We start from the raw sequence: 11,793 nt of genomic DNA on the forward strand, positions 1-11,793 counted from the left end.
TTTATCAGTTGCATTTAAAACACAAAGACTCTCTGCTACCTAATCCAGAAATAAGTTACATCAAAGAACTATATAGTGTTAGAAAAGAAAAGGAAAAAAAAGAAACACTTTTGTAAACAGACTTCAGATCTTCAAATGCTGCAGTTTTCAACTTAATTATCAAGAGCAATGTCCAATAAGATAGGCACTTGCAAATCATGGTGTATTACAGAAGGAGCAAGTCTGGGGTCAAATTTTTGGTCATTTTCTTATGATGTGTTTTTAGATTTCTTATACATTCAGTTTCTTGCAAGTTTGTTTTTTGTTTTTCTCTTCATATTATCTTGGGTAAAATTCTTTATTCAGGTTTATGAAGTCTGTTCATATCCCCTTAGAGCAAAGAAAATAAATAAATTATGAAGTAGATTTGGCTGTCAAACCAAGGTCTGACACCTGACTCTGAAACCATGTACACCTGCCCCCTGAGAACTGAGTTCAGTTTTGGCACTGTGTCAGAACTTTCCTGTTCTCAAGAACCCATGTTTACAATCCTTCCTATTGGAAGCACTATAAACTGATGGGAACACCCATTCAGAACTTCCCACCAACTGGTCTCTGCATGTTTGTTGATAACTGGATATTGTTCTTCACAGGGATTCAGCACTCATAGATGAAACTGTTTGCCATCTTGCTGAGTTTCATTTTCTCATTAAATATCTCCTCAAACCTAATATTCTGCTTTGGAGTGAAATAGTTCTTCCAATCACCAACAGCACCTAGGAAAACAGGAGCAGAAAGAACAGTGAAGTGAGCAATATGTGGAGCAGAAAATTATTTTAAAACAGCCTGGTTTTGTTAATGTTGCAGTTGGCACAGATATTAATATATTCTTAACCACAGTCACTGTGGTAGGTTAGGATCATAACTGTTCTGGTGAGACTCTGGTGGAAAGATCTGGATCATCATCCATGAAGGTTGATGAAGCCTCATCCTCAGAACTGATTAGTGCCAGCAACACAAGTGGTGGAGGAAGAACAGCAGCTTTCCAAGGTGGAATTAGAGCTCCTGGTGATCTGGGCAGATGCCATGCCATGCCATGCCTTAGTTGAGTGTAGTTAAAGGTCTCTGCCTGGGTTTTTTCACAGTCAGTAGAAGAAATTGTAGAATCATGGAATGGTTTGGGTTGAAAAGGACCTTAGAGATCATCTCATTCCATCCCCCTGCTATGGGCAAGGACACCTTCCACTAATCCAGGTTGCTCAGAGCCCCATCCAACCTGGCCTTGGACACTGCCAGGGATCCAGGGGCAGCCACAGCTTCTCTGGGCAACCTGTGCCAGGGCCTCAGCACTGTCACAGACAGGCATTTCTCCCTCATATCCAATCTGAACCTCCTCTCTATCAGTGTGAAGCCATTCCCCCTTGTCCTGTCACCCCAGGCCCTTGTAAAGAATCTCTCTACTAGATGGTCTTGTAAATAGTCAAAAAATTCATAGATTCATAAAACAGTTTGGGTGGGAAGGGACCTTTACAGGAAATTGTAGTCACCATCTAAACTTATTAAATGAGTGGTAGCCCAAAAGCCACTGACAAAAAACGATTCCTAGAAAAGGAGCCCAGAATGGCCTGACAAATTAATCCCACCAAAACACCTGCTCCTAATCTCTAGGAATTTTTATGGATGAGATGTCCAGCTACTTAAATGGGCAATTGAATACTTCTGGGTGGCCATGGACATTGGTGATCAGAAAAGTGTTTCAACTGTTACCCAGTTCAAGCAAAAAGGAAATTGTTTAATAAACTGATACATTTTTATCAGACAATGCTTACAGTTTCCCTCCATGTGCATGTTCTAAAGACTCTGCAACCCAAACCTGACTAAAATAATCATCTCATTTTCTGACTAAAATAGCATTCAGTATGCTGTCCTAAAGGACAGGAAAAGAGAGCCCAAAGCAAAATATATACATATAACTCTTCTGTAAACTGGCTGAAACTAGCTAAACATCTGGGATTAGCAAAGGAACTACTTGGAAGTAAAAATGTTGGGATTTTTCAACATTTTCATCATATCTATCAAAGTTCACTGACTGAGAAAAATGCAGCTCTTTTTTTTTTTTCTTTTTTTATTGACAGATGATATGTTGTCATTTGTTTTTGCTGACTGGTAAAACCATTGTGAATTAATGGAAGGTAACATTTCTCTGTTTATTAACTGAAACAACTCCTAGTTTTAAACTGTCAATTGTTGTTCAAAAATTAACTAAATCAAAATAATTTAAAAAAACAGTGGGTTTGATTGACTTATTATCCAAACCTGTGGAAGGTTCTGAAATGCCAGGAGCAAGAAAACAGCTCCTGAGGGTATTTTAAAATCACATCTGAGCTAAGAACTGTGGAAAATTTTCTAAGGTCTGGAAGTTACCTATGACCATTCTTTTGTTGTTGCTGTCGTTGTCAGCATATTCCTTCTTCAGGAATATTTCAGTAAGATAAGGGGTGATAAGAGCAGTCTCATTCGGAAGGAATTTGTCTGGCTCTTTCTTATTCTAGTTAACTAAGTGACCTTGGCAGGTGATATCAGAGACGTTGTAAAACACCGAGGTGGTCAACTTTTAGATTAAAAAAAAAGACAGATAAAGAGTATTGCTGGGTGAGGCTTTCCTTTTGGCTCAACAGCTCCCACAGAGCAGGCTATAGTTCAGATCCTCTAGGCTTCTCTAGCACAAGTGTGAATTTGCAGCCAGAGAAGTTAGGAAGTCATTTTTAATAGGGATTCAGGTCGAAGAATCCTGTCATCACTTCCCAGGGCTGACCCAAAGACTCCAGGAAAGACCTGCTCTGCAGTCTTTGTCTGGATTCCCACTGCTTCTCCCGTGTTAGGCACAAAGGAATTTACCTTTTCGGAAAATCAGCTTCCTGTTGGATGTCAGAGCACACACCGTGTGACTGGGGTCACTGTTCTCCTTTTCTGTGTCATTCTTCATCTCTGAGAACGAGGACTTGTTGCAGATGTCTTGGATATCATCATCACTGACATTTAAATTCAGGAACAGAGTAATTTCCTTTACAACTTTAGGGAGATCCTGAGGTATAAGAAAAATACAGCTTTTATGTTTCTGGGCCGATTATCAGACTTTTAGCTGATTTGAAAATTATCCCTTTTATTACAAAATGAGTTTGTCACACATTTATTTACTTTCAAGCAAAGCTAAATATGTCATTGTATTGTGCACATGACAGGTACAATAAACCTGATTCCCCTCTTAGCCATCTTCACAGAAATTAATAAATAAGTATGCCCTATCACACACAGTCACTTTGTCAATTTTATCTCCCACTTCAGATAAAATGTTCTCCTGTCTTTCAGAATTATTTGCCTGGAAATAGAAGAATACTCAAAGCCCAGCTCCAAGTAGCTTATTTCTTTGGACATGCTGTATCTAGAGATCTAACAAGTGACTCAGCATCCAAAATGGTTTGTTTATATTCCTAGTAGTTGAATTTTTTCCCCCCAAAAAATGAACAAACCGATTTTCATGGAGACACTAGAAAATATTTTCTATTCACCTAAAAATTTATTCTCTGAAAGCTAAGGTATGTTGACATTTTACTTATTCTTTTTGAAGAATAGTGAAGTTTTTCCCTACCCCTCCAGCCTCTAATTTTCTTTTTTATTGGGAACACAAGTCCCAAATGTGAGTAGTTCTGTTGTCTTACATCACTTTTTGAAAATTTCACCAAAATGTCAAACATAGCAAATTAATGTGTGATCCTCAATAGATGTCCTTGGTTGGTCTTTCCATAGGACAAAAAAAGGGGAACTTAAAACTCTGCCTGAGCCTGAGGAAAATTGTCTGAGTCCCATTCCTGCATCTAAGAAATGCAACTCTCACAAGATTTTGTGTTTATATAACTTGTGTAGTCAGAATTATTTAGTTAATACTAAATTCCATGCAAATAAAAAATATGCCCAAAGACACATATTCACATTTTCCTTCTTTCTCCTTTTTCCTTATATCTTCTTCTTCTTTGATGTTTCAATGATGCTAATTTACAAGTAATGCCTTTTGCACCAAGAGCAGAGAGCATATTTACCTTCTTCATGTCTTCATAGAACAAAAAGAGGATATTTTTCTCATCTTCATGTTCTTCCCAGCTTAGGAAATGATCAAACCAGGATCCACAGACAACTGAAAGGAAAACCCATGTAAAGAGATCCAGAAAAACTTTATTCATAAATAACTGTAATGCTACATCACACATTTAGGGCAATAATTTGTATCTATAATCCTCTAAAACACGGGCAGTTCTTTGTGTCAAGTGATGCTAATTTACAAAAGGAACTTCCAAAGAGGTTTCCATTCTTGTTAGAATTTGTTTTCATGCCAGATACTATTCTGAGATATGATTCTGTAGTGGAAGCAGGCTCCAGATCTAAGGAAAGGCCAATAATGAAGTAAAATGTACTGGCCTAACAAGATACGAACATCTCACAGATGACTGACTGCATGTCTGTGGTCACAGAGATCTGATCACCTCAGCAGGAGATGAAATGAGCAGGCTGGCAAATGGAGCACACAGTTGTTACCTCTCTTTCATCCCAGCAGAAGGGAATCTGTATAATTTTTAAATGCTGAAGAATTACTTAATTCATGCAAATGCTTCATTCAGCCAGTGACACAGATAGAAGGGTTTGTAGCTGATTTGTTTTGTCTGAATGCTCCATTTGCTGAACCATGGGAACACAGCTAAATTTCAGCTCCTTTAAAAACCAAAATTCTGACCTCTCCATTTCAAAGCCAAGATAAAAACCTCTTGCAGGGCAATGAGAAGAGGCTTGAACAGAGAAAGCTCAGCAAGCATTCTCCAGAACTGTGACTTTGCTTTATAACCACCACCAGCAGAAAATTCTAATCTTGTTATGGGCATCATTTTGGTCACAAACTGTGAGTTGTAATTAAGTATAAATTATAATTAATAACTATAATTAAGCTGAATGTTCCAGTCTGGAGCCATCTCTAGTACATAAGGCAGTTTCTAAGTGCAAGGCATGTGTCCTCCACAGTGTGCAATTAAACCCTGCTCCCCTGGCCAGCTGCTCTGGGGATGTGGCCAGTGATAGCACAATCCTGGTGGCTTCAGAAGAGACTTGGAGACTCCTGGGAGGTCATTAGAGTTGTCCCTGTGTGTCCTAACCCTTGTTTTGATATTAACTCTGATATTAACTCTGCAAGACTACTGCAGGATTTGGATCAAGCAGCACAACCTTGAAATGTTTCTACTAGGAGCAAAAATGACCACCTTTCCCTCCACATCACCTCTTCCCTAAATTTCTCTTTAACCAACGTAGTTATCCATTTATGCCACACATAAGCACTCGGAAAATAGAAGGTGGCTAATAATTTATGGGGAAATAGGACATGCTTTAAAATCATAGAAGCACAGAATGCTTCAGATTGGAAGGGACCTATAAGATCATTTAGTTCCAACTCCCCTGCCATGGGCAGGGACATCTTCCACCAGAGCAGGTTGCTCAGAGGCCCATCCAGCCTGGCCTTGAATAGAATCCTGTTTCTTTTTTTTTTTCACTATTGTATATTCAGAGTTGATACCAAACAAGCCAAGATCCTGCAAATCACTGAAGCATGTGCCTTAGGGCTGCTCTGGACTAAGAACACTAGATCTGAGCCAAAGCCTGGAGGAGGCAGTAAACAGATTGACTCCTGGAGCTCTGATGTGAGTCTGTGATGACTGCAGAAGCACTTTTCTTTTGGGGTTTTCAAGGTGATCAATCATTATTGCTGTTATCATCACTGTGGTGACACATGTCCTCAAAGGAGTAATAAAACACTAAATATGGGAGTGGAAAATGTGAACAAGGTCCTGTTGCCAGCTGCCATCCCACCACTCCTGAAAAATCTCCCTCTTGTCCTTGGTCTTTGGACCCCATTTCTGAGACAGCACATCAGGGAGAGTGTGTGCAGAAGGTCTTTAGGAACAGGCTCCTTTGTTGAGCTGCCCAGGGCTGTCTCCCAGCCTGGAGAAGACACGAGACCTGCAGTCACAGCTGTCCCTGCAGCCTGGTGACAGTCCCCTCACATGCTCGTCACCAGCCATGGCCCTGCTCGCCTAGGGCAGCAAAGAGCAGCAAAAACCTGCAAAGAGCTATGCTGGAATGATGCAGCTGCTTCTCAGAATGACTTCTTGCAGGGCTGAAGAGAGCATCCTATTATTTGCTCTTGTTTAGTTTGGCATTAGGATTTATCCCCACCAACCCTATATGAATAAGGAGTTCAATAAGGAGTTTTCGCACAGTTTAAATTTCTTAAGCCATTCTGTGCATAACAAACTTACATGAACTGCAAAGAGAAAACATTTAACCTACCATTGCCTTTTAAGAACAGGTCAAAGAAAGCAGTCCAGCTGTCTACAGTGGGAAGGTTTGGGTTATCTCTGTAGTAATGAAACATGGAAACTGCGGTGTCTTTTGGATTTCTGCTGATGTAGATCATCTGCAAATGAAGAAAATGTAGTTATTTATGATAATATCCTCCCTTTATTTAAGAGGAGCTCTGTGTGTAAATAGAGCATTGTTATAGGCAGTTTGCAGTGTCAAAACCCTTTCCTTTAGGATACCTCCTTCAGTGACCATGCCATTAAATTAGAAATCTCTTCTTAGTAAGGAGTCCATAGTGATTAGCAAACAATTCCACGTGGACAGAGGTGTGTTTGCCCTGGCTGGATAATGTTTATGCTTTATGAAAGAGCCTGTGTTAACTTTAATCTTGAGTCAGCATATTATCTCATATATCTCACATATGAAAGCATTTACTAATTAACATTCAAAGGACAGCTGCAAGATGTAAATTTTGGCCTTTTATTCAAATCAACTTTGTCCCAAAAGTCTGGATCTGAGTGATCCTGAAATTTTTTACTTTGAATATAAAATCTGAGACTTATTTTTTAAATCTCCCACATTAGCATGGGAGGAACTGGTTTAGTAGGTGTCCCTGCCCATTGCATGGGGGTTGGAACAAGATGATCTTTAAGGTCTCTTCCAATCCAGGTGATTCTGTGATTCTATGAACTCAAAACTGTGCTCTGAATCTGCCTCCCTCATCTCATTTCTCCTCTGTTTGCCCAATGCCTTTATGGGCTCTTCAGAAAGCTCCAGCAGGAGGGTCAGAGTTCCTTTAATCCCAGAGGAGCCTGTAAGTAGCCAAGATTTTCTAAGAGAGTAGGAAATGAGGTCATGAGAACACCCCAATTACTAATGAGAGACTTCTGGTCAAAATATGTTGATGTCCTATTTTATGTGGTGCCTGGTGTAAAAATCACCCCATGGGAGCAGTGGGGCAGGAGCAGAACCCAGTCCCCAGTCCAAGTCTCTGCTCCTGCTGCTTTCAACTAGTGGTCAGCTGTGTCTCCAAAATTCACAGCAAAACATTTCTAAAACTGTGAATCATTCAAAAATTACTAAGGATCAACAGGACAAAATAGATTCCTAGTAGACTTTCTACATATTTTACTGCTTTGATATCATTTTTGCCTTACCTTGCATTTCTTATTCTTAAAATTTGGAGGCAACATGTTGTAGTCTAAGTGTGTTGGGATGATTCTCTTTGATGAGAGTTTATTCAGCTCCTCCAGTTGGGAAATGTCTCCAAGTTCAATGGGAGATGTTACTGTGACTCGAGTATCGTAAAGCTTTGTTATAACTCCTGCAAGCCAGTGAGTGCCTACAGAAGAGGAATTTTAAGTAAACAAAACAAATAATAAAAAAGGATGAATATTTATTACTGTGAAACATGCATTTTTCATACAGAAACACCTTGCCAGTGATATTTTAATCTACAGATTCAAGAAACTTTACATGACTAAGTAATCCCATTGGCCCCAAATATATAAACACTGAAAAAATTAGGGCTATATCTGAATTACAAAGTAACTCTGAGAGAAGTGTTAATATTGGTAGCAAAACCATTCCATTAGACAAACTGAGAGGTGGCTAAATTGTTTAAATAATTTATTTTAGAATAATCTGTTTGTTTGGGTTTTTTTTCCTTACAATAACTTGAGTCTGTATATTTCTGAAAGTATTGATTGAGCTCCCCCTGCATGTGTGCTTCTCTGTCCAAGAGAGGTGGGTGGAGAGAGGATAAGAAATTAATAAATCTACAGCCAAGAGGCACACAAATAACTTACTACAATTCTTGACTTGCTCATAATTGAATGTAGAAAGTCCTCAAGAAAATCTTTCAAGTACAGATTTTGGTTACAGGTCAGGAATATATATTTGTTTTCTAACATGAAAACACCTGAGATTGTTTTCAATTACAGAATCAAAATTTTGGAAAATGACCCATATTTCTTGTAATATGAACATTTACTGACAGAATAATACATTCACATACTTAAACATCCTTTCTTGTTTCTTTCACACAGACATTTCCCAAGTAATTTAAGCAGAGAACATGGAAAACACAATCACAACTTCTTGCAATTAACATTGAAAATGAGAACTTACCAGATTTGGGATAGGAAACCAAAAGGACATCATCTTCTCTAGCATCAAAAGTATCTAAGGATTTTAAAAGCTCTGGAGAAGACCTGGTGGTAAAGGGAATCCCCTTAAATGTGTGTAGGAGCTCTGCCTCGCCTGAGCTGGACATGGTTGCTTAAGTCTTGGGTTCCTGCAAATCAGATAACAGGGATAGGAGGAAGATTTAAATGTCACTTCTTAGTCAGGTGGCTGGAAGTGACAAATTGAGACTCAGCAGCACAAACCTCATGCTTATATACTTTGCTGCAATGCCCTATCAGATATTGATTTGTTTTTTCAGGTAGTTGATAAAGGCAACTGAAATATTAGAGCTAACTTAATAAATAACCAAAATGCTGAGTCATGAAAAATGCATCCCATTTGTCATTTATTGGCTCTCCAGATAAAGAAATGAGGTAATGGTAAAAATTTAATTGTGAAAAATAATGACAATTAACATTACATTAAAATATGGTTACTATGATTATTATGTAAGTTATATTTTGGTGGAAAATATTCTTACCTTCCAAGGAAAAAGCTGCATCTTAAAATAATGTTGATTTTTAGAGAAACAATGTCTTTTTTATGTGAATGAAATTTTTTGTTTGTTTCCTTTTATCAACTATACAACAGCTTGAAATTTCAAAAGTGCAAATTGATTCAAAGTGCTTGAATCTTGTGAGGTACAATCAGTTTTTAAGATGTTATATGTCTCCATAAGAAGAGTATAAGCAACAAAAATCCCAAAATGAAAGTAGATATTTAAAGAGATGTATTATATAGATATTTAATGTTGCTTTTAATCCCGTGTGTTTTGTGACTAGAAGTGGTTGAAGATTTTTAAATCTTTCCACAGAATATGCAGATTTATCAATACAAAAGTCACTTCCAGGAAAGAGACAGTTCTCCATTAATTATCTGTTTTCAAATGTTTGGGTTTGGTTTTTTTTCCATTTGAATCTGTGGAAATTATCATTAATATTTTTCAAACAGAAAACTCCACTTTTTTTTAATGTGACCTTAAGCAATGTGAATGTATCACAGTAAAATAAATAGCTCAGTTATGAACTAAAACATTTTAGAATGTTTAGTACTTTCAATTTTCCCTTCAATGGTTACAAATTAATTTACTCTTTTTTTACATTCTTTCTTTAAAAATCCAATGGCTTCACTATTCCTACTGAAAGATTCCTCTGATATATTCAGCCAAGGCCCTTCAATATCTTCAACTCAAAAACCTCCTTGGAAATCTTGGTTTAAAATTAAGCAATGCTCCAGGAATTTTCCAGCTTTACCAATGTTCTTTTTTTATCATAAATAACAACTTGGGTTTGGTCAGAGGAGTTCTGATTCCCAGATGTACTCCCCTGAGCCCTGGTGAGAAGTTAATAAATAGACATATTCTTCCAATAAACACCTGAGCAGCCAGGATTGCTCACAAGAAGTAAGAACACTTACCAGCTTCTGTGCTTGCTTATTTCTAATCCAATTGCCACAAAAACCAGCAATGTAAAGTTGATTTCCCCCACCCCCCTTTCCTTTCTCAGCCTCAAAGAGAAGTGATCTTCTCACCTGTAAAGTTGTCCTCAAACATTTATCACCTACAAAACATAACCTGTGCCATCAGTAAACTCTGAATTTCTCTCCTACAGGGCCAGGTTGGGTTGAAAATCATGGAAAATACACTCTGGAAAGATGTTCCCTATTGCTAAGGATGAGGTGGTGGGGAATCTTTCCAGAGAATCAGTGGGGATACAAGAAACATTGGATATAGGTGCTCAGGTAGGAATTAGGGAATGTCCCAGAGGAGCTCAACATTTTCCTCCTGCCCCCAGGCTAAACACCTAAGCCACTGCTTCATACCTTAAGATGTGAATACTCAAAAATCTATTTCTGTCAGCAGATTTTACTTTGGTTACTTCAGGTATACAAACTATGTCCAAAGGCATAAACCCCCTGTTCCTGTGTAATTCTGAATGTGCATATTAATCTGAATTTACAGAGAGAGATATTTCCAAGGTTGATTTTGCGAGTCATCATTCCAGTTACAGGCACATAGCACAAGCTAGTAAAACTTTACTGCCTTGACCTGGCAGAAGTAATCTCATTGTAAAATGTTTTGCATATTTACTATGCTTATTCTCTTTCATTTCCTCCTGCACTCCTGCTAAGTTTTGAATCAGCATATTTGCCTCATCTAATGACTTGGACCTGAATTAATCATTCACAACAGAAACTGCTAAGGTGTAAAACAGAAGCAATACAGTAGCCAGGAAAATTCCAGTTCTTTTAGCTCATTTCAGTTGCTTTTTGTAGTAGCTTATCTTTTAAGTGTGTGTAATAGTAGCAATCCAGGGGAAATGAAACTGAAACTTTTCCTCCCCAAATGCTGCCTATACTTGTAAAATAAGGCCTATCCCTGCAAAGAAACAGTATCCTGAATTGCAACAACTTAAGGAACAAGAGAATATTTGGCACCTTGCAGGAAAAAGCTATTATTAAAACCATGCTAACTACATTGCCATAAAATACATTATTACGGCTACATTATACAAAAAGAGCACAGGTTTAAAGAAGACTATGCCAAACTCTCCATCCAAGTTTGATTTTCTTCTTTATCACTGTATATATATATATATATATACATATATATATATATATATATATATATATATATATATATATATGTAAACATGTATATATAGACATATAGACACACCAGGACTGCAGTACCTATTGCCTGATCTCTGCACCAGGCTCTGAGGAGCTTTTCCCAGTGCCAAGTTCTCCTTGTTCTGGTCTCTGCTGTCCATACTGATGGAGTGCACATGTTACCAGCAGGTTTCACAGGTATTTTCTTTCTGGGGAGCAGTGCCAAATTTGGATTTTGGGGATTCTTCATGATTTGAGACAAATGTAGCTGGGCAGCTGAACACTGCTTCAGTCCAGCTCTTCCTGTCTCCATGTCTGACTTACCTTCTCCCATCTAGATCCTTGTCGAGTGAGAAATTTCTTTTCTAATGACTTAAAAATTTTGACTGTTCTGTTCCTGCCTCTGCCCTGCAAGTTGTAATTCAGACTCCCCATCCTCTTCTCTGCTTGATAAAAGGCAGTACCATGTACATCTGCTTCAGCTGAAGATTTCTCAGCTGAGGCCAGTCTGTTCCCCTCCAAACCCCTCTCAGGCAGCATGTACTAAAATGATATTGTGATATTGTGGAAATATGCAGGCAAAGGCACATGTTGTTTGCATATGATGAAAATTTGGGT

General features: G+C 38.2%; 1 protein-coding gene across 1 annotated transcript; it reads right to left on the minus strand.

The window, feature by feature from the left end:
• Positions 1-636: 636 nt before the first annotated feature.
• Positions 637-8,653, minus strand: LOC139587625 (sulfotransferase 6B1-like). Its single transcript, XM_071422022.1, has 6 exons — positions 8,509-8,653; positions 7,536-7,720; positions 6,367-6,493; positions 4,077-4,171; positions 2,878-3,064; positions 637-755 (listed from the first exon to the last, which is right to left on the minus strand). The coding sequence occupies exons 1-6, from the start codon at positions 8,651-8,653 to the stop codon at positions 637-639; spliced, it is 858 nt and encodes a 285-aa protein (XP_071278123.1).
• Positions 8,654-11,793: the final 3,140 nt, after the last annotated feature.

This window comes from Agelaius tricolor, unplaced genomic scaffold (genome assembly GCF_023055355.1).
Source record: "Agelaius tricolor isolate 1412-34295 unplaced genomic scaffold, bAgeTri1.0.p SCAF_3, whole genome shotgun sequence".
Lineage (NCBI taxonomy): Eukaryota > Metazoa > Chordata > Aves > Passeriformes > Icteridae > Agelaius > Agelaius tricolor.

What these genes read in the sequence shown, in the direction of transcription:
- LOC139587625 (XM_071422022.1), bottom strand. Translation starts at nt 8,653, where the DNA reads ATGTCCAGCTCAGGCGAGGCAGAGCTCCTACACACATTTAAGGGGATT. An exon ending in TTAAGAATAAGAAATGCAAG is followed by an intron (nt 6,494 to 7,535) that starts GTAAGGCAAAAA and finishes CTTCATTTGCAG; the next exon opens with ATGATCTACATCAGCAGAAA. An exon ending in CCTGTTCTTAAAAGGCAATG is followed by an intron (nt 4,172 to 6,366) that starts GTAGGTTAAATG and finishes TTTTCCTTTCAG; the next exon opens with TTGTCTGTGGATCCTGGTTT.